At 34.3% G+C, this 24,445-nt stretch overlaps 1 protein-coding gene across 1 annotated transcript; it reads left to right on the plus strand.

The window, feature by feature from the left end:
* Window positions 1-460: 460 nt before the first annotated feature.
* Window positions 461-18,790, plus strand: LOC137245244 (U-scoloptoxin(19)-Sm1a). Its single transcript, XM_067775585.1, has 3 exons — window positions 461-1,149; window positions 17,619-17,768; window positions 18,203-18,790. The coding sequence occupies exons 1-3, from the start codon at window positions 1,032-1,034 to the stop codon at window positions 18,322-18,324; spliced, it is 390 nt and encodes a 129-aa protein (XP_067631686.1). The 5' UTR covers window positions 461-1,031; the 3' UTR covers window positions 18,325-18,790.
* Window positions 18,791-24,445: the final 5,655 nt, after the last annotated feature.

The raw sequence follows: 24,445 nt of genomic DNA on the forward strand, positions 1-24,445 counted from the left end.
AATTACTGCTTACTTTTTAACGATACCTTACCGCCAAATGGCAAAACAAAAGTTAAATGAAAAACGTATTTTTGTTATTTAAAAATATAAAATGAACTATAAAAATAGTATTATTTATGTACCTCTCTTGTACCTTATATTTTTGTTTTTAGTTTACTGTGCCTTGTTTATTACTTTGTTTAAATTTGATTTGAAAAAAATGTGAAAACTTACATTGTAAAATATACATATACTTTTAGCACTTTTTGCAACGGGTTTTGGATTTTCTTGAAATTTAACTCTTTCTAGCCCTTTTTTCTAGATTCTGGGCCCAAAAAAATTTTTTTCTGGCAACACTGGTGATGATCGTCAGTTTTGCGAATTTGAAAATGAGTGCCAAAACAAAAACACCAAAACAAAAGAGTAGTCTACTGGACTCCTCAGCTCAGCCCCAGCGGCATTATTTACCATTTATTTGGACTGAGAAATTCATTCATTGAATTGCAACGGAGCGTAAAACAGCTTGGTTTCTTATAGTCGCTGTGCGGAAAAAAATATATAGAATAAAAAAAAATTTGCTGAACTATACAAAAAAAAAAAAAAAAACAACAATAATAAAAACACAGCAAACTAGAAAGAGAAAGGAAGGCGCGAACCGCTTTACAAACGACAAAAAGACATACATGCATTAAGACACATTAAAACAAAACAAAATTCATATAAACAAAAACGCGCAACGTTAAAAATTTAATTTAATTCTTTCTTGCTATTAATTTGGAAATTTGTTTAAAAGGAAACAACACATAATTTAGAATATTCAGTTGTGAACGAGCTGGCGCACCGACAAGTATTGAAAATACAAACAAAATATAGAAATACAAAAAATTTTTAATTTAGAGAATTGCGAATTTGGCTGTGTTCTTTTGCATATCTACCACTAAATTTCAAAAACTAGTGCAGTGAATATCCAAAAGTAAATTGTGCTTAAACACTCCTATAAAGCAACAAATAACGAATAAAAAAAAAACAATATATTTTTATCAAAAATCATCATGTCCTGCAAGCTGTATTCATATCTGCTGAGTGTTTTAGTTATCGCACAGTTGGCGATAAATGGCATCAGTGCCGGCACTGATGATAATGAGATCGACCAAATGCCGGAGTATTATTGTGAGTGTTGTGTACTCGAAATTATTGCATGATTTTTATATTATTTTATTTCTAATAAAATTAAATCTTATACGAACGAACAACTGAAAACATAAAAAAGCTCCGGAACATAAAATTGAAATAACTAAAAATAACGTATAGTGAAAGTTGACATTATATTGTGCCGTGATTTCAAATATTCTGGAAGTTGCATTGTAGTTAGTTAAAATATTTGAAACATTCAAAGACGGACACACAAAGATGCACCTCAAAACTTAATAAGCAGAGTCTTAGTTTCCGTAAAGTATTTCCCATTAAATTTTATAACGTCTGTTTTTTGTCGATATCTATCGTTTTTGTGATGAACAATTTTTTTTTAATACTGTGCAATTATTTAGACTTTTCTGTTTTGCTATGGATAAAGTGAATTTCAATTTCACAGTTAGCAGCATGAAAATAATCAATACACAATTTGCGACATCTAGCCGGGTATAACTAAAACTACCTCATAAGAAAAAATTGAATGAAAAGTGCCCTCAATATTCAAAATTTTAACAAAAACGAAACATTTTACTGTATTTAAAAACAACTTTTGCTGGTTGTTATTATGTTTATGTCATTGTACGAAACCATAATAAAAAATTCTTGTGATTTCTTCAAGCACCTAGCAAAGTTTATTGCTGATTTTAAGCTTTTGTATTTTACTTTCAAAATCACTAAATAATTTAAGCAATTTTTAAGGTATCTTGGTTTTATTTTAGTCCAGACAATTGAAAAGTATAATTTTCGATAAAAAGTTTAAAATTAAAACCAAATAGTACTGCGTTTTAAAACTTTTTTGGTCTATAGTATAAACTATGAGAAGATTTTAAATATATTTGGATTTAAATTTTAGTCCAGAAGTTTGAAATATGGAAACCAAAATATTTCAACTCAAAACCGGTCATATGAGCTCGTTTCGTTTTAGACTTTACAAGGTCTGCATTTAAAATCAAAAAAAGTTTGGCCATATATGTAGACTAAAAAGTTGAAGATCAAAATTTTCAACCGTATACATTTCAATAGACTATGTCAGTCAATGATTGCAGTGCAATGATTTGCAATGGAATCATAAATATTATTAATAATAATTGGGACGGTTTTTAGAAGTGACATAAGTCCTCTAAAAAAAATAATTTTCGGGTGCTAATTTTAGTACATGCAGTAATCCCTCGTAACAAGATGAGTATTCAGAATTTTAGAAAAAGTAGACTAAGGCTGCTTAGAAACAAAACGGCTTGTTTAAAGAAAAGAAGTGATTTAAGCCGAGCTTGTCTTCAAATTTTCGTCGTGCTCCGTTTTCCTTCAAATTGGTGGGGCGGGACCTGCAAGTTTTACCACGACTCCGAACGGAATCTGCAAGGCAAATGGGTTTTCACTGAGAAGCTTTTCATGGTAGAAATACAAACGAAGTGTTGGTCACATCACTGGTGAGGGAGGCGACTCCGCTTAAAAAAACATTTTTTGAATTGAAAATACTTTTTTCTAAATTTTTGATGTTGCTTTTCTCGGAGCGTGAACTCATGATCCTCGGTGTGGTAGGCAGAGCTCGTAACAACTAATATCTATGTATTTGGAAGAATACATTTAAAATAGCAGTTTTTTTTTACATCTATAGACGCTTACGCTTAAACTTTATATGGGCTGCTAAGCGTCAAACTTTAAATACACCTCTGGAATTGCTGCGCATAAAATTAATACTACTAAATTTCAATACGCATTATACTCACGTGTAACTGAAATCCACAATTCATCGCAACTGATTCAGCTATATGTTATACAATATGGCCAGCAGAGGTCTGTGTCTCCGATCTTAGGTACACCCTGTTCTGTAGCTAGTTATTTAACCACTGCAGGTAGGTGGGTCTCCTAAGCACTATCTAAGCGAGGATAAGCGTTTTTTTACGCAAACGTAAAAGTATACGCGTGTAAAAAAAACGCGGCTAATCGGGACGAAATCCTCTAATCTTATTTAACATTTATTTTTTTTATAACAAACAAAATACTCACTGGACCCTTACAGTATTGAGTTACTCTAAACGGTTCCGACTAGAATTTGGACAACATCCATCTTAACGTTTCCTTTGGTGGTGTTTTTTTAGTGGTTCAGGACTTGCCCGGCCTATAACCCTGGTTAACGAAATTAGAAAAACATTGCATTTTTACAACAGCAAGATCGTTTGAATTAATTTACGAATTATTTCGAGCTCATGTTCTGATCGCTTTTGGACTTTTTATATGAGGGTCTTCATTCGGTTTATTCCCTGCGAAAAATTGTGCGATTAGTCTTTAAAAAGAGTCTAGTCCCTTTTGGGTACAGTTGGGATTAGTCAGTTTGAAACCTCTGTAACTCTTTTTAAAAACATTAAAACAAAACACGGCAACGGAACGAGTAAAATTGAAATATTTAAGGTGATTGTTTCGAATTATTTAAGAAAAGTTTGAAACCTTATGCCGAACCTAAATCTCTTGAAATGAGTTGGCGACTTAATAATTTCCTTACCTAGATGTATTTAACAATCTTTTGCAAGTTTTAATATTGCATTTACAATGTAAATGGCTTCGTACCATACTTTTTGATAGGAAAAGGGATTAGTCTTCATATGGGTACAAAGGGGATTGGTCCTATCGTTCCGGTTCGGGTATAAATGGATACAATTAGTCTCTTCATAGGACATGCTCAAACAAAAGGGAACAATCCAACGCATAGAAAGAGTTCAAAACTGGCATTAGTCGCATACTCGTTTGCGACTCATCCCAGATTCACAAGAGTAATCACATTTTTTGCAGGGTTATTATCCTCGCATTACTCCCGGTTTATTTCGGGTTGTTATGCAATAACTTTGAAACAAGTATAATTTTGAGACAACGCTGGAAGTACTTCAGGAACTGCTAGCCAATCGCGAAAAAAAATTCAATTTAAGATATTGTACCGAAGTGTTTCTGAAATTATTTCGAAAGCGGTTCCATAAAAATAGTCCCAAAATTATTAAAATTGTCTCCAACAACTCAGTTCCGGAATAATCTCGTCAGTAATCTTGAAATAAAACCAATTACGAAGAAGGCCCATAAAATAATCAAGAAGTATTCTCAAACTCTTCTGGCAAAAAATCTTAAAATATGCCACTTTGAGAAATAAAACCTCAAAACAGTTACAATTCTGCCTAAAAATTAAAAATTCTACCTGCCCAATGAATAATCCGCTCATTCCATTGAACATTAATCGTATTGTGCGGTATCATGTTTCGTTATAGTTATCATTAGCCCAAGTGGTAATACGAATTGGGAATGCCTTACAAAAAAAACCTATTTGAAATTTTTATGACTGCATTCACGAGTTCTCATTTGTGTTAACGTTGTTTGTAATATTTATTTGTTGTAATGAATATAATGGAATAAGATAATAAAAACAATTAAAGAAATCTAAGTTCAAGTGAAGTAAATATAAAATACTGGGTTTTGGCTCTGAGAAAAGGGTATTTGTGAAGGTTTCGCAGCTTTTAAGCTTTTCTTTAAGCATTTGCCATTTTGCATTATTATAAGTTTGTTCAGAAAAAACTAGTTGGGCGATGCTCCTATTAGAAAAATACTATATTGGATATTTTATATATCGATACGTGGGTGTAATTTATTCTGATACCGGCTGACAGTTCAAACACACCCTATCTCAATTTTTTTTTTTAAGAAAACCTTAAGATGATTCAGAGTTTTATGCATTTGATATTGGAAACGATGCAATAGCACATATGTATAAGCTACGGATTGTGAAAAACTTTTTCAATTTTAAAGTTTTTATTTTCACATAATTTTTTGTATTGAAAGTTGCTGATTTCCTATTCAATGTTGAAAAAAAACGATGGCTTTAGATTTAGCGTTTTTGTCATAACGTAGGATATCCTTAAATTTGTTACTGTTTTGCGTAAAAATACTACACCAGTTTGCAAATACAATAATGCTAGACTATTGCATGAAGTCCTGAACTCCCCTATTATTAAAATGTTTTCCCCACTTGAGTCAAGAACGCTCTATCTCCGAAATTTTTTCATAAACGCCAATAATGCACGGTTACAGCAGTATAGTAATAAGGATAAGGCCAGCTATGAGGCCTAGCAGGTAGAGTTAATCGTAGAAAGCTTCTCATGTTTCCAAGCGGACAGAATTATTTTATAATACAAGTTCTGATACTTAGTTGAGGTTTTATACTTGGTCGCCAAACTAACTTTGGGAACACTATGTGATTGTGGAGTATTTATTGGCCTGCAAGTTCTAACCAACCAAATAATGCTGAGAATAAGTTTAGTTTAAAAAAAACTAAAAAAATTAGATATTTGATGTTGATAGCACCTTAGCCCAACTCGTTTTGTATGGAGTTATTTAAGCACTGCCGCGAGTCTCAAATAATTGTCGCTAGATGGGTCTAACTCTCTTTTGCGCGCCTAGCCTAGGGATTTACAAACATACGTAAAAGTGAAGCTAATATAAGCGTGTTAAGAATTAAGGTAAAAATTAACATTTCTGAACTACCGATTCTTGGCCAAATGCCTTGCATTCCCAATTTTTATCTTCTATTGACGAATGGGCTTATAATTTTTTTAAGTGGATGGGAAAACGAATGCCTACAGGTATACTCTACAGCGTATCAAGCTAGTGCCGAGCTAACATAAAACTGTTGCACTAAGAGACGGTACTGGTTCTAAATCTGTCCCCTCGCAGTGATTCCAACTGCCACTTTTATCTTTTTTGAGTGAGTTCCTTACTGGTTCGATCGTAGGTTATTTTGAAAATATATTTAGCACCACTTCAGCGCTGTTGATACAAGTGTGGATACCAAATGTTTCGCCGTGCATCCGATTAGCACCAGTTTGCGTGACTGTCTCCGCTTTTTTCTGCAGAGTATTTTCAAAATTTTAGAAAATATTAGTAAATAGCTACTGCCCTGCTAAATTTGAAACCAGTTTTTTAGAAGTGGCATTTTGCGTATAATTTATAAACTGACTTTCGAAATAATTCGAATAATCGAACACCCTAATATTAACGTAGGTTTATTCAAACCAAAACAGCTGCTATTATTGAAGTATAACAGACAAAGCAATCACAGCTGCTTTACAAGTGAAATATTTTGACCCAATTTTGTTTCAATTAAAAGCATTTAATGAACTTGTTAATTTAAATTTTAAGTTTTCCAAAGGTTCAAAATATGGTTTAAGTCATGGAATCAGTTCATGTGCTAAATAAATTTTGAGTTACGAAAAATTCTATAAATTTGTACTTCCTAAGGTTTTGATTCAGATTGAAGGGCCATGAAAAAACCAACTTCAACTACTTGTTTCTAACAAATGTTTCTGGGTATTTGACACGGGTAGGGCATATTTCATTGTTGAGTAATTCCTGAACAACTTCATAGAAGTCAAAGCTGAATTGTTGAACATTTTTAAAACAAGTTTTAAACATTGCATAACAAATATGAAATAAAAGAACGACTTGCAAATTTAGTATAACAATTTTCCACTTTTTCTGTCACGAGTGGGACACAGTTCGACACTGTTCGATACATTTAATAATAACAATATAGAGCTTTTATAAATTCGTATTTAAATCAGCTTCATGAAATAAAGATGAGTTATGATGTCATCCTTGTCAAATTTGGTTTCATTCGATAATATACACTGATGATGGCACAACGCCGAAACCAGTTTGTCTCGAAACTAAATTTGACGGAAAATCGTTCCAATATACATCATTTATTCACCCTTTCGGGAAATCAACAAAACAAAATAAGTCAAAGATGAGTTACTTTAGTTATTAACACGCTTATATCAGCTTCACTTGTATGTTTGTAACTCTCTAGACTAGGCGCGCAAGGAGACCCATATAGCGGCAATTATTGAAGAAGGCAGTGATTAAATAACTCGCTTCAAAATGAGACACGAACCTCTGTGCTACCAGTAGCGGGTTTGAGGAGGGGGGAGAGAGATAAGGGGCGATCGCGCCTCCCCTCCAAAATTTGTTCCGAACAAAATTTTTTTGACGAAGCCCCAGAAACAATATTTTTATGCAATATTTGTATAAATATAATGATGGATATTTGATCGTTACTTTTCATAATGCAGTTTTTGTATGCATACTTTAATTGAGTATCAATTTTCAACTAATATTAGCGCTCAATAGTAAGAATGCTCATGCAAATCAGTCCAATGCTCAGAAATATTTGCACTGTTGATAACATACTGAATCTAACCTTACTTTATTGAATAAAGTTTATTCAGAATCGTATATGATGGCAATATAAGAGAAGATTTTGTAACTTTTCTTGATGCGTACGATTCGATCCGAAAAGAGGATGGTTTAAAGGAGAAAAAATGGACAGGTGTAGCCTTGGCACACATAGTGATTTAATAATTTAGGACTACCCTTCGAAATTGCGTTCTAATTGGAACGGATGGATGTTCTGTAATGACATCAGAAGTTAAGGGAGCCGTGCAGGAACTTATTAAAATATGTACCAATGTTAATCATTGTCCGTGTTTCAACCATTGTGTTAATAAGTCGCTTATGAAAACGTCGAAAGTTCTCCAAACAAAGGATTGTATTGCGTTGATGAAAAAATTATCACTTTTCCAAAACAGTCTCCGAAACGTACCATAGTTTTCAAAAAACATCTGCAGGAATCATTAAGTGGACTATGTGAAACGCGCTGGTCTGAAAAATATGATGGCATAATGCAGCTTGAAGAAAACATCACAAAAATTGTTGCTTCGTTTCAAGAAATTTCTACTTGGCAAGATTCAACAACAAGTACTGAGGCCCGCTCAATGTTGAAATCTATTTGCGAGACAGAGTTCGTGATTTCAATGATTTGTTTGAGCAATGTACTTTCTCTTACACGACCTAGTGGTCTTACTTTTGCAAACACCGTCAATAGATTTGAATCAAGCTTCTGAAGCATTGATTGACACTTTGCGAACATTAAAAAACCATAGACTTGAAGCAGGAAGTCGTTTTTCGGGACTTTACAAAAAAATAGTCGCTTTAGCAGATGGGTTGAAGTTTGATATTGTCCTCCCACGAATTGCCAAAAAGCAAATACATCGAGTGAATTACACTTCATCAGACGCTGAAGAGTATTATCGAAAAGCAATTTATATACCTCTTCTTGGTCATATTATTCTTGATTTACAAGGTAGATTACCTGAAGATACATTACAAGTTTTTAATCTTAATTTGCTACTCCCATCGCGAATCATCAAAGATAATACACTGCAAAAAAAGAATTTGTCTAAAGAGCTTTTCCAAGATTTTGGTAAACGATACGCATCTCTTATTGGAGCAAAACAAATTTAATTTAGATGGAGAGTACAAAGTGGGGTCAGAACGCTGGTCTGATAAGCAACACAAAAAATTAATTCCACTATCAGCTGAAAAAGTTTTAAATGATTGCAATGAATATGCGTTTTCATCAATAAATACTCTTATCAAAATTCTGGCCACGCTTTCAGCTAGCAATGCTTGTGCTGAAAGGAGTTTTTTGACACTTCGCCGGTTGAAAATGTGGTTACGGTCCACAATGTCCGAGAACAGACTCACTGGTCTTGCACTTTTAAATACCCATTTCGATATTGAGATTGATATTGATCATATAATTGAAAGATATTTAAAAAAAAGGGAAGCATATAATTAAATTTACTGTGTGAATATGAACTATGCAGAAGATAAAAATGATGTCAAAAAATTGGATGTACTATTGTTAATTTGAATAACTAAATGGAACCAAATATGTGTATGAAATTATTAAACGATTCAAAAAAATACTAATAAATTTACCCCTTAAAAATAACGGTCTGCTATACGTTTCCCTTGTTGTTTTGTCTTGTATTTCCACATATAAAGTATCTTGATGTGAACACATCAGCTATTGGGAGAAGCAATTACTGACTGAAATCGCTCTACCCCCCCCCCCCCCCCCCTCTCCCCCTCAAAAAGCAGCCTGGATCCGCCACTGTATGCTACGGCGTGTTTATTTGTTTAAACGGTTTTATTTAAGTTGACTTGATGACAGGCTGGACGGCACTTTTTTGTAATTGAAATTTAAGTAACTTCCCGATAAGCTACAAGCTTGAAACTTGGAATATAGTTCAGAACCTGATGACAATGCAATAATAATCACGCGCCCAACGCTTTTAATTAATTGTCTGATCAACGCCCTAGATTGATGAGGCGTGTGATGACTAGTACCTAGGACCTACCTAATTATTTTCTAGCTTTTAATACTATTATTACTTCATGTAAGTATTGTTTTCAATAGAACCGTTTAACTTAAATTTTTTTTTTAATTATTTTATTTTTAAATATATTTATGTTATTTTTGTTATTAATATCTCGAATGGTAAATCACAAATCCTTTGACAGCTTTTTCAAAGCAAGGTATTTCACATTACTTTATGTTACTTTAAGGTTAATTTTAGTATTTTAAGGTTGATTGAAAGTTCTTCAGATTTCAGTCAAAGAACGCGCCACCTCAAATAATTCTTTATAAATGTCGTACCTATCATCAATGGGCGGTTTTTGAAAAAATTCTGAGACAGGGCGTTCTTGGAACAAATTCTGGAATAAGGTGCTTATCAAACATTTTCTGAGGTACGGCGTTTTTAAATATCAGTCGAACTAGGGTGATATTCTACTCAGCAGTCGAAATAGAAACGGAGATGTGTATCATTTTTCCTCATTATATGCTATTAGTTTTTATACAATTTGACTGATTGTTATCTTTCTTTTTATTTGTTTTATATTTTTTTCTCAAACAAAACCTGTCATATGCCACTAATCTGCTATCTACTCATCTAACATTGATCAAATACGTCAACCTAAATGCATGCCGCCCTGACAAAATCACGTGGAATTTTTACATCTTCATATACTCGTATGCCCACTTCTCCATACATAATTTTAAACAGCACAAATAAAGCACGCACCCTGCAGCGAACATTTGGGAGAGTGTATGAGCCGTTGCAACCCGGCTTTACAGCGACCAGCTACTGATTGTAAAGGCGGGGAAGTTTGCTGTGTATTAGTTTAAGCCTGAGTATTTTGCTGGCTGTTTTAATTCAATTTAATAAATTTATTAAGTAACTAATAAACAGTAGTAATACTAATGAAGTTCACTTAAAACTCACAATATATTAGGGCAAGGTAAAAGTATTTGTATTTGTATTTATTTACTAATTAAACATTAGTACACTAAGACTTAGTCTTTTATGTGTTCTACTATCATAGTACTAAAATTATTAAAAATATAAATGCGTATGGAAACAATAAAATTGAGATATCAGATACATCATATCTAAAAAGTAATGCAAATAAGTAAGCAAATGCGTGTGGAAACAATAAAATGGAGATATCAGGTACATCATATCTAAAAAGTTATACAAATAAGTAAGTAAATGCGTGTGGAAACAATAAAATGGAGATATCAGGTACATCATATCTAAAAAGTAATGCAAATAAGTAAGCAAATGCGTGTGGAAACAATAAAATTGAGATATCAGATATATCATATCTTAAAAGTAATGCAAATAAGTAATTAAAAAACCAGCAACCCCACTAATCCTGGCTTGCTAGGGCCGATAAAATAAATAAATAAATAAAAATAAAATAAAATTTCATAAAACCAAACAATTATTTTCTAAGATTCAAATTTGTGTAGAACATACAGCCTGAAGTTAAGTCACTCTTAAAAATATAATGATTCATTGACTAGCAGAGAAATGGCTGTAGATCAGTTTTTTGAAGTTACCTTTGTTAAACTGGCTTTTTACAAAATAAGGAATTGAGTTCCAACTACGAACGGCGTTAATGAAAAGCAGTCTTACCGAATTTTTAAACTTAAATGTGGGAAGTATTAACTCCAAGGAGCACTCCGATCTGGGGAATGTGATTTTATCATATAGATACCGAGGTGTTTTACAGTGAATAAGCCGATATAAGAAAATACAGTTTCTGGATTTCATATATTCGGAACATTCCACGCTGAAATATGGTCAAATTTACGCAATTCATAAACAAATCGGGAAACGTGGTTAGATAGAACGTCTATTTTATGAGAAGAACTAGAATAAAGTCTACTATATACTAACTCAGAGCTTAGAGTATGTAATAATAGTTAAAATCAATTGTAGCGCCAGATTATGCAGCTAAGAGAAGAGTTGATTATGAATCCCAAGTTGGTAACTTTACTGACCACTTTGGTGCATAATTGTTCAGAATAACAGCTGGAATGTCTTAGACTATAACTTTCCGACTATGTGTGGGTAGGACATATAATTTTGCTGCATTTAGGCTAAGATAATTCTGAGTAGCCCAGCGAGAAATGGAGTCTATATCTTTATTTAGATTTTAAACAACCACATTAACAAGGAGACCTGAATGATACAGCTGAATATCATCAGCATAAGCGTCCTTGGGTAGCGTATTTGCAAGTTAAAAATATGTCATTAACAAATATCTTAATAGCAAGGCACCCAAAATAGAGCCCTGAGGAACACTTCAAGTGTTTAAGGTGCGAGGCTACTGATCCGATTTTTACCTTTTTTTAATTTGTTTGCTCTTTTGGTTATATATATGTATGTATGTGCCTAAAATAGAAATATTTATGAACATTAGCCCTGTTATTAATAAACGAAATTTAAATAAATTTGAATAATCATATTTGGTAGATTTCATGCTTTAAATACCGGTTAGTACTTATTTGTTATATGACGCAACTGTGGAACAGTTATTTTAGAGGAAACCCGAATGTAGAGAACTCTGATGTATAACTGCAGTAGCCTACTAAGAATACATTCTTACAGAAAAGAAAAGTGAAAATACCTGGGAGGTCTTACCATTTTTTCAAGTAGATCTCGAAGATTTAAGAAAGACTGCGTAAAAGATTTTCTTCGGACACCCGCAAAATCATTAGTTACGGGCAAAAAACCTGATTATTCGTACCTTACGAGCCTATAACATGGTTGGTAATTATCCAGTTTTTGATGGATCAAACTTCATTATTTAAAGTTACATACACACTTTTTACGATTTACGTGTACATTTGTGTGCAATCACTAAACAAACCAATTTGTTTTTGATTAATTGGTTTGTTGGGTAAATATACATATATGTTCAAATATATCCTTAAAACAGTCTATTCAAAACTGGTAAAATTTTTAAAATCGGTTGGTAACTACAAGAAGTTACAGTCATATTAGTCTGAAGAGAATGATTCTAAACTTAAACAACAGGTAAACATTTCTTAGTCATTTTGATACAATTAAAATTTTTTTAAATTTTGTTTTCATTTAAATTTGAATAACTCAGTCTGTTTTTAGCATATACAAAGAAAATGAATACTCATTAAACACATAATTAATTTCCACACTTTTTATAAATTAGTGCTTACAGGTTCCAACAAAGTTGACGAAACCCGAAAAGGAGTGAAAAAAAATCGTTTTCATTGTTAAAATTTTCACAGTTGTGTTCCGTTTTCCTATAAAATAATTGGAAAGTTCTAAATCACTTCTTATAAAAATGTTATAGGCTCGCAAGAGCCCAAGGGTACGAATAATCGATTTTTTGTATGTAACTTACTATTTTGGGGTGTCTTGTATGCAGTGATATGTATATATGCAGCAGATCTTCGAGATATACTTGAAAAATTATATAACTTTTTAGGTATTTTTTGATGATTTTCCAACAGGGTGTATGATGTATATTGGAATAATTTTCCGTCATCCCTTGTCAAATTTGGTTCCGAGACAAAACGGTTTCGGCATTGTGCCATGATCAGTGTCGATTTTCATTCTGATCTGTTGTTGTCGTTTTTCTTGTATTTATAGTTCGTAGGTACATTAGCAGATATTGGTAAAATTGATGTGTATGTGCTGTGTGTTCATTCAGAACCGACGGTGGTTCTTACCGATCGATTTGTGTGGCTGACTGAGGCAGGTAAAAGTAAGTAATTCGAGTCGTTTGACCTTCTTCGTGGGCTTGTTGGTTTGCTGCGTTTATTGTTTTGTGTTGTTTGTGACTACTTTGATTCTTGTAAACAAGTTTAAGTTTTGCAATCACACAATGCAATAATTAAAAAACAGGAGTTTCAGGCCTGGTAATATGGGCTTCCATGACAACTGCTGAAAATTCTTTTTCATATGTACACCGAGGACAGGCTTTTTCTACATGCATGCATCATCACTAGTTTCAATAGGCAACCATCTTAAATTCCTAGGCTGATTCATGTCCACTAAGTGCAGTTACTATGACGCATAGCCAAGGGCCCGGGTTTTCAGAATAGGTTCAACTCAGTTTGTCTGTTAAACTAAACTTAAACTTATTTTCTATACTTGAAATAAATGAAATGAAAATGAAGTTTAAGATGAGCTTAAGCAGCCGATCTGGCTGGGTTAAACTGTAGTTAACACATAGTTAATTGATTTCGTCCGCAACGACGTCGAATATACCCAATAAACATTTGGTTCTGAGTACCATTAGAGCTCATGTTGATTACTAACATACTTCCAAAATCTATATCGTTGTTTTGAAACAGTAGTCGATCTTGAGAATCAAAACGTTCTCAGCAAAAAAAAAATTTTTTTTTTATAAAGCAAAAAGCGCTATTACTTAAGTTGGAAAAGGGAGCTATCCTATTTTCAACTTGTACTCAAGTGTGGTTCTCTTATTGGATTCAAATGTATGATTATAATACTAAAATATTTTCGCAAAAATATAACTTAACATGTATAATACACTTTTAATTTGAAAGGCATCATTCCAGCTACCAATCAGGTATTTATTCCTCATAATGAACAGCTGTTGACTTTGGTGGTACCAACTTGGAGAAGAATATTTTATTAAAGGTTGGATAGTGATTGGAAAATGATGTTGAATTTCAACTTGAGAACTATCAGGTTTAGGACTAATTAGATAATTAGGTTGGATAACAGCTACATAACTAGATAAATATATTTCTAAGGCTGTAGAAATTTGTTATCCATGTTTGTTGGGTAAACAAAATGCAGCCATTGCTGCATCTACAAATTATCTAGATAATTAAAATCCAATGTTGCCGTAAAAAACGGCCTTAAACTGTGACTGAAAACCTGCTTTGTAGTTTAACGGAAGTTTAAATTTGACTTAGAAAAAAGTCACCACTCGCCTAGGTTTTACGTTAGTTTTCACACGAATTTCACAAGTGTCCACTTAAACCCACATGTAATAAGCATTCGGCTCCGGCTTGTCTAGAGTGAAGTCCCTGAAGGTAATCCTTTTCTCAATAATAGGTGTGATAAAGTGGAAAGGACTATGTAGTATAGTTCTATTTACTTACACATATCTACATTCAGATAAGGTATGTTTCAAAGTTTTGACAGGAGAGGAATAGCTGGCGAATGTTACTAAAAATATACAATTTGTTTGGAAAAGTTCGGACGCAAAATATACGACGTATTAAAAAAATGTATTGCGACATTGGTTTTATTTGTCAAAATGTTAATAAAAAATATTCTTCAAGGTATTTTTTCAACAGCACCTTAGATTGTAGAAAACTAAATGAGGGTACGACCGAAAACTCGGGAGTTTTCAAACATTTTTACAGTTTGAATTTTATAACTTACTTACTTAAATGGCGCTTAGTCTTTTTGAACGGTTGTGGCCATCCAACAAGGCGCGCCCAGTCGCTTCTTTGTTGGGTTGACTAGTGACTTTTCTAGTCGGAGCATCATCTTTCATGCGCATAACATAGCCTAGCCAGATTAGCCGCTGCGTTTTAATTCACTGGACTATGTTGATGTCCGCTCTAAGCTCGTACAGCTCATCATTAAATAAATTTGGTACTGGCCTTCTAGAACGCGTAGAGTTCCGTAAATCTTTCGAAGAACTTTTTTCTCATCAGTGTTGCCAGGTTAGCCTTTTCGAGGCTAGATTTAGCCTTTTTTTTCTGCCTTTAGCCTCGAAATTTTGGGTTTAGCTTCGTGACATTTTTCTAGCCTTTTTTAGTCCGAATGTATTTTTAATAATTTCTAAAATAAAATAATTTCAATAGTTACTGTGAACACCTAATACCTAATAATATGAGTTCTCTACAAAAGATTAATTCTTTTGCTGCTGAAAATTCGTTGAAAGTTTCAAAGCCAGATGTATTTTCTTACTTTGAAAAAGAGAAGTGTAGTTATTCTTCAAGTCAAATAGCATTAAGAGAGCTGCAGTGGCGAAAACTTATAACAATACAATGGAAAAATTTACACTCCACCATGGAATTTTGGTCGGAAGTCCTAGAACATAAAAATGCATTAAACGAACCTCCTTTTTTAGACCTTGTCGAAATCATATTTAGTTTTTTAGTATTACCACTCAGTAACGCGGAGGTTGAAAGAATTTTTAGTGGCATGAAAATTCTGAAAAATAAATTAAGGAACAAACCAAAAATTAAAATGCTTAATGCGCTGCTTAATATTAGATGCTCTTTAAAACGCGTATCTAAATGTTGTAAGGATTTTGAAATTACCGATGATCTCATATTTAGGTAAATAGCCAAACTTTATACGCAGACTTAAGCTCTTCTGATTCTTCAGACGGGGAATATTTTATATAAATAATTAGTTTGTAATATTTTTTTTTATGTATATACACATATGTAATCATTTAAAGTAATTCCATGTGCTAGTCAAGGAAAATGTGCCTGATATGTTTTGAAACAAGAAGTTATGTTGAAGTTATGTTTATAAGTTTTTATTTACAAATGTGTAAACTAAAATATAAAAAAAATTTTATGAATTAACCAAAAAAATTTCTGGCCGTTTTTTAGCTTCTTTTTTTCTAAATTTAGCTTTTTCTAACTTTTTTTTTTTTGCAAATCTAGCTTCTTGTTTTTTCATCACCTGGCAACACTGGTTGTCATGGCAGATGGTTCTGCACTATATATCAGGTTTGGAATGATAAGTGACTTGTACCGCATGATTTTCGTTCGCCAGAAGAGGACTTTACTTTTCAATTGCCTACCTAGTCCAAAGTAGCATTTATTTGCAAGAGTGATTCTTCGCTGGAGCTCAGAGCTGATGTTGTTGTTTGTGTTAATGTTGGCTTCCAAGTAAACGAAGTATTTTACTTTTTCGAAGCTATGGGTGCCAACAGTGCCGTAGTTGCAAAGGCACAAATGTGCCGACTCTTTGCTTGATGACAGCAGGTAATTTTTTGTCGTGGTCTTTTTAAGAAAAACGACAATTGTCGCCTCTTTTCCCGACTCAACTACTTAAATATAGGAATATCTATTTCAAATTCATATGTTAGCCCACCGAAAATTGGCTGGTTGACCTCATCAGTACGGCTTCATACCTGGGGTAAGTCTATAATTGACCAAATTTTCACTATATCCCAAATTTTCGAAAAATCCGCCGAAAAGAAGAATCATCACCACTTTGTCGATTTCAAAGCCATCTTCGACAGCACCGAAAAGGAGCACGAATGCCGTTATGTCTGAACTTGTTTCTCCGACAAAACTTATATGGCTGCGCAAAATGACGTTGACCAACAACAGCAGCTCAGTCAGAATTAGAAAAGAACTCTTATAGCCATTTGAAAACATACGTGGTTTCAGATAAGGCAAATTCCAATCGCGCGATTTCTTTCAGCTGATGCTGCATATTTTAATTCTAGCAGCACATTTAGGTAACGATGTACAACGTTAAATTAACGACATATTCTAATGGTACTGAAATCAATCATCTGTGGCGTGAATAAAAAAGATAAGTACAAAGATAAACCGAAGTACTTGCTGTAATCGGTGTAAGAACGATCATATCGGCATCTTGACAGTGCTGTCACTGTTTACAGATAAAAATTAGTTAGATTCGGTTAAATTGGCCGGCCTACTCATGATGACCGTTAACTGGTACCCATTGATAGGAGGAACCTATTTGTGGGTCATGATCGTTGAAACAGCCTCGAGCTTGGTTGAACATGCGTAATTCTTGCATCTTTTTGATCAGTCTAGTTGTGATGTCTATAGTAAATGCTTCTAGTGTTGCGCCCTCCTTCTCCAACTCATCTTTTTATTATCATCTACTCCAATATGATTGGACACCCAATATCACATCCAAACGCAAGCACGCCACTAGGTAATCTGTACGCCCAGTATTATATGATGCTAGTTATATAACTATTTCATCAACTTGCATTTGTTAACTCTATGCTTAAGGCCAATAGATCTACCTGTGGGATGTGCGAAATGGCGTACATTGAAGCTATTGGGTTGAGTGATGAACGGAATGTCCTATTGTTTGGGATGTTCACGTTCAACAAGCAAGAAAAAGTGTAGCATATAGTGCTTAGCAGCTTAAAATATTTTAACGGTTAATGCTTCTAAGTAAAAAATAAATAAAAATGTTCTATCTGGGAATAAAAAAGATGTATTTTCTTTTATTTTTTAGTATTGCAAGGCGTAAAAGTATATCCAGGAGATCGTGAATGCACCTTGGTTGGTGGATTATGCGTGCACTCGAGTGACTGCTTGGAACCGACCACAAATCGAGGATTATGCCCATCGAATACACATCGTGGCGTTGAGTGTTGCTATGAATGTAAGTACAATATAAATACAAACACTTGAATCGCACACTGGCTGGGTACATACATAACTAACATTTACACAATTTTCGACAGTAAATCCTGAAAATCATTAAGCTAAAAACGAAAACAACACAACCTCAAACCCAAATCAAAATTCTATCATCCAATCATTATAATTCCTTGAAAAGTCGTTATTAACAAATAATGTGCTTTATTTCTTTCACACTCACTAACAAGCTCTATATATACTTAAATTTCTTCTGCTTTATTATTTCGTTCCCAACTTTAACCCAACACCTACCACGACACCATAAATCCGTTTTATTCCCTGTTGTTTAATTGTTATGGAAATTCAACATTTATCTGCGTATACGTCAAACTTGATTGCATTCCTTGATTGAACACAAACTTGAAATCATCTTCCACATTAATTTATCTTGAGCAGTGCCATTGAGGCCGGCACCTTGTGAACAACATTATGGTATGTGCATGAATCGTTGCCCAGAGCTTCTACAGCGACCAGCTACCGATTGTGAAGGCGCACAAGTTTGTTGTGTTTTAGTTTAAGCCTAAAGATGCTTTTGTCGAACAATCAATTGATTTAAACTTAAATATTTAAAAACAAGATTTTATTTAATGATGTATTTATATGAAATTGTTTTTACAATTATTTTAAGCTTTAACTAACATTAAATTCATAAAAATTGATGATTGCATTATATGCAAAATTCATTTACTTTTATGGTTAAATCTTAATTGTACTTTTATTTGCATTGTAGAATATTTTTTGTTCCTTTTATTTTTTTTTGATATATTTTTAAATTTTATAAGTAGTTGATAAGTTAAAATTGCTCGTCTATTAATCATTTCTTAATCTCATCGTAGGTATAAATATTAATGTATGTTAAATACAAAAACAAATTGATCTTAACAGCAGCTGAAACAACAAAAATTATAAAAAAAAAAATAATTGTAAATAAAACTATTTATAATTAAAAACAAAATATATGTTGTAATTTATAAAATATTGTTATGTTGCATAGTTTTCATTGGCTCTACCAGAGTTGCTCTCAAGATCTTCGTACGACTTCGGAAACATTATTGCGAATTCATACAAGTGGCGAGGGTTAAAAAAAAAAACATAACAACGATAATAAAACAACGAAACAATAGTAAATGTTTTTCAAACATTTCTTTAGACGACTGATATATTGCATTATTTACATATTTTAAAATGTTTGCTTAACTGGCTGCTCATATTTTACAACTAGATTTTAGACATTAAAGTCAATATGTAGTCTGACTTTCCGTATACACAATTAAAAGAAAAGCTGATTTGAAACACAAATGGGCGATTCATGGCACTTCAGTTTAATAACGGCGAGCAAAAGACAAAACTTCCTTCCATACTCTGGCCATTCGCGATAGCCCTGTCAGCTATTATTTGACAGGTAGGAATGGCAATGGGGGAATAGAAAGATCTTTCACTTGTATGAATTCACAATGTGAAAAATGTTCAGCCTTCACTTTTATGCCATGTGAGAGCGGCAGCGTTGCCACATGTTAATGTTTTTTTATCAAAAAGTGTAGAATTTCTGAAGGTTAGGTTAGGTTAGAGTGGCCACCGGTGCGAGCAGGGATGCACCTTAACGTTAAGCTAATCGTTTATCAAAAAATTTCCACCGTTTCCGTTGAAACACTTCGAAATATTATCGATAAAGAAATTATCAAGATAAATTGTATCTCGTTTTTAACCGAAACGAAAAGCTTTCGTTTACGTTAAAAACGTTAACAAAAACGTGATACTTTATGTTTGAATTGTGCTGGCAATGCTATAGCCATGGTGAAGCCGTAAGGTGGTAACAACGAGGGCACATACACACACAAACTCCATGTAATTTGTTTGTGTAATTCGTTGGTGGTAATGTCAAAAATACTCTGAGAAATGTTCGTACTGTCAAAATTCATGAGAAAAGTTGCAATCAGCTTGGCGAATGCTTTCACCTTTAATGACTCCGCCATCAATCAGCTTTGCCAGCATAGTTTTAAATTAATAATCAACATAAACGATTTGATTTCGTTTTGATATGGCAGAAAACGAAACGAAATCATTTCGCTAATTTGACGTTTTTAACGTTAATAAACGAAACGAAATGACTTTGTTTCGTTTATTAACGTTAATTATCGTAACGAAATGATATCGGTTCGTTGGTTAAGCATGCCTGGGTGCGAGGCACTTAGGCCTATAAAGGTCTCGTTGCGGTACCACGTGGATCTCTCCCCTACTCAAACCAAGAGGTCGATTCAGCAAAATTCAGGTATTTTGTAGGATACAACTTAGCCAGATCACAAAGATCGTGAAAGAAGGGAGATCCAGAGATTTCTTCCCCGTGTGCCAAAGCACAGCACAATCGCACAGAATATGCTCGACTGTTTCTATCTCCTCTTTGTCTCTGCAGCTCCTGCAGTAATCATTATAGGGAGCACTCAGCCGTTGTGCATGCCTCCCGATTGCTATATGGCCGTTTATATGTCCAACCACCAGAGATATGTCCACGCTTCCAAAAAGAAGGATACTTCTCGTGCGTCTCGCATCCCATTCAGGCCACACGAGCTTAGTGGGGTAGCAGGATTCAAGAGTGTTCCATATCACACCCGCTACCCTAAGGAAGATCGCTTTCAAAGTGAGCTTATAGGTAGCGAGCGGCATGCTCAATCCCTTCCAGGACGACTAAAGCGGAACGGATGTGCCCTCTCTTGCAAGTTCGTCAGCCATCTCATTGCCCGGTATATCCGAGTGCTCAAGCACCCATACCAGACTAAGGGAAGTTTCCTCAGCGATATCGCTAAGAGATTTTGGGGCACTTCTCTACCTTCCTGGACTTTCATGTGATCGATCCAAGCGCTTTTAGTGCAGCCTGTCAGCAGTCAGAGTAAATACAAATTTAGTTATAGCCGCGAACAGCCTTTTTCAGGTGATCAACGGCCTCGTTAATACAAGCCACCTCCGCCTGAAAGACGCTGCAATGATCGGGTAGACTAAAGGATAGCTTCTATCCTAGGTAGGGTGAAAAGACACCGTTACCCACCTTATTCTCCAGTTTGTAGCCGTATATATCTGCAGCCTATCGCTCAGGTCCGGCGGCTCCTTCAACCAATAATCCCTGTCCCGAAAAGCAACCTCGTATTTCATATCGAAAAAGACAGTCGGAGCTCAATAGTCTGAAGAAGGCGAAACCAGATTCTTAAGGATGGCTGCATGGCCATCCACATTGTCTCTCCAGCCAGAGCAGAAAAGGCCGCACATTGCTTGGTCATTAAATCTATTGGCAACACATTAAAAATAGTGTACAGCGCCTCCGTAGGGATGGTGCACAGAGCACCCCCCACGCAGAGAGTACTTCCTTCTACCTTGTGGAATACCAGTACGTTTGATTTAGTATCTAAGCAGACCAATGCCCCGTACGAAAGGATTGGTCTAACCACAGCCGTGTAGAGCCACAGAGTAATATACGGTGATAGTCCCCATCTTCGCGCAACAGCTCCCCTACAGCTGTACAGTACATGTATATAAATATACATATGCACTTAAACTTTTTACGAACTGCTAAGTTGTAACCTTATCTAAACGTGTTGTGCAGAAATTAGTACTGCTGAGTTTCAGTATGCATTATACTCAGTTGCAACTGAAATGTGTTTCTTCATTTCATCTCTACACCATTCTCCACTTCTATGACCGAAAATGGTGTGCGTCCACGATTCATCGCTATCGTTTCAGCTAGAACAACATAGGTGCGTGTCTCGGCTATTCAGTGCATCCTGTTTTGTTGTGAGTTATTTACCCCTACCGAGAGTTTTCAATAAATGCTGCTACATGGGTCTCCTAAACCCTACCAAAGTGCTGATAAGCGTTTTTTTACACAAAAATATAGATGTATAAACTTGTAAAAAAACACAGCTACTCGTATTATTACAATAAATTTTGAGTGTGTATTCGAAGCCTTGTTGGCGTTGCGCACCACTGGATGATACATAAAATTGGTCAGGAATACTTCCCCCAATGCTATTGAATGGCAATATCCCGACAAAAAAGGAACTGAGCGCGAGTAAACGAAGGACTACATTCCGAACTGTCAGTTTGAAAGGACTGTGTTTGTCTTTGAGACTGAATTCTATATAACAATTGGAAAGAACGCTCTTCGAGTATTACAAACCAACGAAGCCTTCATTGAATACTACTCGAGTCCATATAATTTCTTTAACCTGATGCCAGAGAAGATAGCAGCAAACTTTTGCCATGTACTGATGAAATCATCATCATATTATTGGCTCTAAAAAACTTTGGCCTTAATGAAGAAGCGAGAAAACCAAAATTTTTCAGGTGAGCAAAGACAACACAAAGTGTTTGATTTCAGCAAAAAAAAAAAAAAATATGAATAATAATCAGCAAATCTTAGTTGTCACTGTCGACAGTTATTAGCTCTAAAATGTGAAGAGCTTCGATCCGGAATCCAGTACTATCAGCGAAAACAAGGACATCCTAGAATTCACATGGATAATCATTCTTGCCAACAATTTCTGCTTTGAGCAGAGTTGATGATTGAAAAGCTTATTCCTTCTCAGACGAATAAAAACCACGCTGTGGATAGTGTTGAAACAAGGGTATACAGATAAAAGTTTTCCGGAAGATTTATTGTCCTTCCTGTAGTGGCAAAGTGTATTTTGAAACCCACGACGCACAGTGGCGCCTCTGCCGTTAAAGCATGGCAAAAATCAAAAAAATCATGAAAGCATTCGCTAAATGTAATACATGTTTCTAATAGAGAATTTTCCAGGGATCAAGAATATACAACTGTTTTTTCACAGAAAATTATAGTTTACCAGGTAGAGCCGCTCAAATTTGACCAATTTTCACCATTGGGAAAATTTGAAATTTTTCTTCTTTTTCGTTGTATTTAAAATGGTTTTGTGAGTAAATAAGGTGGCCGGTTGTCGTTTTCTTGTACAGCAATTAAAGATAATTTAATTTAGGATTGAAACGAAAAAAATTTGTTTTTTTTTTGTTAAAAGTTGGCGGATATACCTGTTTATCGAAATGCCTATTTTTAGGCCCTTTTTAAAACTTTGATGGAAAAAAAAAATGTCAAAATATGTGCTCCGTCAAATTAACAGTACTTATTTGTGAAACATTCAGTTACCTAAATTCATAAAGTCTACCTGCGTCCAGCTGCAACTTCACTTTTTACATCAAATAAAGTTTAACAACCTTGGGCATAAATACGCATCTGAGCAGGTATATATAATTCGGTACGGCCATAAGGTCGTTTTTGTTATTGGAACTTGTTAACAACATACATTTTTTTAGTTACGAGTTGTATACCTGAAATTCATTTTAATAATTTAAGTAGGTATATAAAGCTATCTATCATACAATGCACATTATCATTCGTCTCTTGGAGATTAAGAAACTAAGTATTCTGTTTATTTAAATAAAGTGAATAGTATTTTTAAATATTTATTATGTTGTTTGGGCCAATTTATAACTATTTGGTTTGCTAAAATGAGCATTTGTGGCCATAAATTAAATGGCCAAAAATGCTCATTTTAGCAAACCAAATTTTTAAATATAGTTCACAGTTTAATATTTAGTCAGATACACTCGAAGCAAATTCTAATATGTATATAGAAGAGTCGAAACTATTTGCGGTGTTTAAGTCTACAAAATCAAGACGGGACTTCGTTGAGGCTATTATGAGAGAATTAGCGGGTGAAACAAGCATTAAAGAAAAGGAAGGCCTGGAAGAAAAAATTGGTCTACAATACATTATGATAGAAAGAAAATGGAAGGACGTCTATCGTAACAATTCAACATTTCTAAGTAAGCATGAAAAGTGGCTAGCTGACAACACTTTTTTGGACGAAGAAACGCCTAGCACGTCAACCAACCCAACTAGAGGGAGACCAACAAAATCCATAGAAGAGTGTTCTACCTACACAAGGAAAAGGAAGCTGTCTGGTACCACAAAAGCTATGGCCACGACTCATCTTTCAGAAGCACTGGCTATTAAATATAAAAAAGACGAAGAAAACGTGAAGTCTCATATAACAGAAGCAGTTGCGGTAGCAAGTCCAGTGCGACTGATGAGGAACAAAAACAACATTCCCACACCACCAAATGCGCTACCTAGGAAATACACTCCCGAAGAAACTTTGGTGCTGGTTATAGATCTCGGTTTAATGAAGAAAAAATATATTATATTGCGTAAGTCATTAATGCAACGTAATGCCGATATTTTACCTGGATATAAAAAAAATTACTCAAGCCAAGAAAGAAGCAGTTCCTATAAGTCCCAAAATAACCGAAGTATCAGCTGAAATTGAGATACAAAACCTAATGGATCATACGTCTACACGACTGCTTCAAAGTTTTACAGAAGAAAAGTTGAAATCACTGCCAAAGGAGCTAGCATTGATAACTAAGTGGGGCTGTGATGGATCTTTTAGTTATTAATAAAATACATATTTGGCTTGTAAATTAAAAAAAAAACATGTAAAATTTTACGATGAATTTTGAAGCACCTTGTTATTGTGGCACCAAAAACGGTTATTGGAGTTTTATAAGAGTATTGTTATTTAAAAGAAACAATACATCTATCGATTTTGGTAGTTATTGATTACGTGACTACTT

This window comes from Eurosta solidaginis, chromosome 3 (assembly GCF_040869045.1).
Source record: "Eurosta solidaginis isolate ZX-2024a chromosome 3, ASM4086904v1, whole genome shotgun sequence".
Lineage (NCBI taxonomy): Eukaryota > Metazoa > Arthropoda > Insecta > Diptera > Tephritidae > Eurosta > Eurosta solidaginis.

Excerpts from the sequence above, each read along its gene's own strand:
- LOC137245244 (XM_067775585.1), top strand. The coding sequence starts at position 1,032 with ATGTCCTGCAAGCTGTATTCATATCTGCTGAGTGTTTTAGTTATCGCA. Across the intron at positions 1,150-17,618 it reads CCAAATGCCGGAGTATTATT|TATTGCAAGGCGTAAAAGTA; the intron begins GTGAGTGTTGTG and ends TTTATTTTTTAG. Across the intron at positions 17,769-18,202 it reads CGTTGAGTGTTGCTATGAAT|TGCCATTGAGGCCGGCACCT; the intron begins GTAAGTACAATA and ends TATCTTGAGCAG.